General features: G+C 37.4%; 1 protein-coding gene across 1 annotated transcript; it reads right to left on the reverse strand.

Annotated features, from left to right (window-relative positions):
* Positions 1–347: 347 nt before the first annotated feature.
* On the reverse strand, positions 348–987 carry LOC127792227 (signaling peptide TAXIMIN 1-like). The gene is made up of 2 exons (XM_052322669.1): positions 793–987; positions 348–691 (listed from the first exon to the last, which is right to left on the reverse strand). The coding sequence occupies exons 1-2, from the start codon at positions 900–902 to the stop codon at positions 568–570; spliced, it is 234 nt and encodes a 77-aa protein (XP_052178629.1). The 5' UTR covers positions 903–987; the 3' UTR covers positions 348–567.
* Between the last annotated feature and the right edge of the window lie 1,902 nt (positions 988–2,889).

A 2,889-nucleotide genomic window follows, 5' to 3' on the forward strand; every position in this document is an offset into this window, starting at 1 on the left:
CATCTTGATTATTGATGATGAAGTCTAATTTATGAAGTTCGATCGGACTTTATCTTCGGATGAAATCCGATTGCTCATCGAATTTGTCATCTTCTCGGTACATATAACATCATCCTTAAAAATAAGTTTGCTGTGGGGATCCAGAACACTTCGAGAATAGGGTAAAGATTGATTTTTGAAAATGGGTTTAGGAATTTAAATTTGAGGGGAACGATGGAACTGTTCCCTACCCTCCCCTATGCCATTATTATTATTTCAATTTTTTAGTCATAAAAGAGACTCGCAATTAAATTCAATTTTAAAAATCTTTTTTCTCGTATTGGAAAGAAAGCCAAACAGCGGCTAAGAACACAAAGAACAGCATAAACCAGAAAGTCAAAAAGAGGGGAAAACCCAAACTCCACAATCAAAGTCAAGTCATGGCTGAAGTGAATCGTATCAACGGTAGATTAAATTACACAATCAGTAACTACGGAAAATTCAATTAACTAGACAGAAGCAGAGAGATTCAGCCACAATAATTGTACAAAAAATTAACCGAGGAAGAGGGGAATTGGGAAAGTAAAGCTAACAGGGGATCTGAGAGGTGAACCACTCCATAACGTGAAGAGGAGCTTTGATGAGCTCCAGAGCCAATTCCACGATCACCGTCACGCACAGGCAACACGGGCATATGCAAGTCAACGCCAGCCTTCAGATTTTCATATTTACTACTCATCAATTTCGATTTGATATACACAAAATACACATAGAAATTACGGAGAGAGAGAGAGAGAGAGAGAGAGAACGAACCCAACGATCCAGACCACGATGCCGACGAGGGAGACCAGCAGCGCCAGAAAGGCAAAGGGAAGGCCCAATAGGAAGCCGAGCGGTCTGCAATCGCCGTCGCCGCAGCACATGATTCTCTATCTATTGTTAATCTCCTTCTCTTATATATAAATATGTCGCCGGAGACTGATTCGCCGGAGGACTGGTGTTGTTCGTGCTCCCTCTTTCTTTCTCTCTCTCTCTTTCTCTCTCGCTCGCACGCTCGCTTTGCTTTCCGTCCGTTTGGATATAAACTGGCGAATATTTACAGCCTGGGACACAACACGCCTAATTATTTTATTCCTTTCTTTTTATTTTGTTCCGGAAAAATGATATATTCCTAGAAACACCAAAGCAAAGAGAATCTCATTTGATCCACGTGATAATGATGTTGACCACCACCTTATAAACCACGCGATGTTATTACCCAAAAATAAATAAATAAATAATAATAATTACCTCCAAAATAATTAATATTAATAAATTACAAATTCGATACTCGACATAGATAAAGGATAAAAATTTTGTTTGTGATTTACCTTCTATTCTAAAATCGAAAGATTTAATGCCACAACACAGTATTTAAATTGTACTTAAAAGACAAGTATTAAACTTTAATTTTTATATGCAAAGGGGTACTCAATGATTATAATTATAATAATTGCATATAATTATTTAAAATATTTTATTTTAAAATTAAGTATGGAAGAGTTCTCTTGCAAACAATAATTTTTAATTTATTTTTTAGATAGTAATTACTAGACGTAAAAAGAACATTTTATCATGGAATTTTATAAGGAACTATTTGGATATCATAACTTATTTTTCTTATAAAATTAATTGGGATATAAATAAATTAATATATTGTCGTAACACAATGGATATGAGTTGCTGACTGGGGGAAGCAAACTATGACTTTGCCAAGGACGTGCCTTCCAAGGAGGGGGAAGGGCAATCATAGTATTAGTTTACTAATAATGAGTTACTTTCCCAATGTTATGTTATAAACACGCTTTGGATTTGATGTCTAAGGCCCTTTTTGGTATTTGCTTTGGCAAAGTTGGTTTTTTCTTTCGACCGACTCACTTTTTAACTTCATTTTTCATGTGATTTTTTAAATGCAAATTTCACATTTGTCTTGATGAAATGCTATGTGATTTATTTGTCAGTTATATTAATAAAAAATATTAAATTAATGATTAATATAATATCATCCTAATACCAAGATGGAACAAAATTTATTTACATACAATAGCACAATTGATTGTATGGCCCACTATCTAAATACACTAGCTAGCACCCTAATTTACAATCACATGAATGATGGAGCTTATTGATCTAATTAAGCACCTCCATGTGGAACAACCATATCAAAGTTTTAAATACTCTGCATAGAATAAAATCATCATAGGGCATAGGGTATCCCTCTGTAGACACTTCAATCATTATGTCAAGTTCATCAAAGTAAAAAAATTACAGAGATCTTGAATGAATAAAATTGACTTAGCAAAATGGATTCTTCTATAATTATAATTGAAATTGACGAGAAGCGATGACTATCCCTAACCACTTAGCCCCCTCAACTTAAGAATGATCTATTAGGTACCTCAACTTTTATTAAGGACCTCTTAAACACTCAAAATCACCGATCTACTTGCGTGCAACACACGCACTCATTTCTGTCACAAAAGAAAAATCCCTTTTCCTAAACACCCAAACAGAACACTTGCCTTGGTGTTTCTCTCGCTCGCGCTCGTTGTTTCTCTTGCTCGCGCTCGCCGTCGATCTTGCCCACGCCGTTGATCTCGCCCACGCCATTGATCTCGCCGTCGAGCACGCTGTCTCCGTCCAGATCTCGGTATCTATCCTGGTTTGTGCGTCGAGATCTTCTTGTCTCCGTGTGTCTCGATCTCGGTCTCTCCGTCGCTGTGGGTCTCGATCTCGGTATCTCCGTCGATACCCTTGTGTTATCGTCGATGTCGGTCTCTTCGTCGGTATCTCGCGTTGGATCTCACTCTCGGTCTCGCTCTCGATGTCGCTTTCGATATCTCGCCGTCGTCGATCTCGCTGTCGCTCTGT

This window comes from Diospyros lotus, chromosome 15 (genome assembly GCF_014633365.1).
Source record: "Diospyros lotus cultivar Yz01 chromosome 15, ASM1463336v1, whole genome shotgun sequence".
NCBI lineage: Eukaryota > Viridiplantae > Streptophyta > Magnoliopsida > Ericales > Ebenaceae > Diospyros > Diospyros lotus.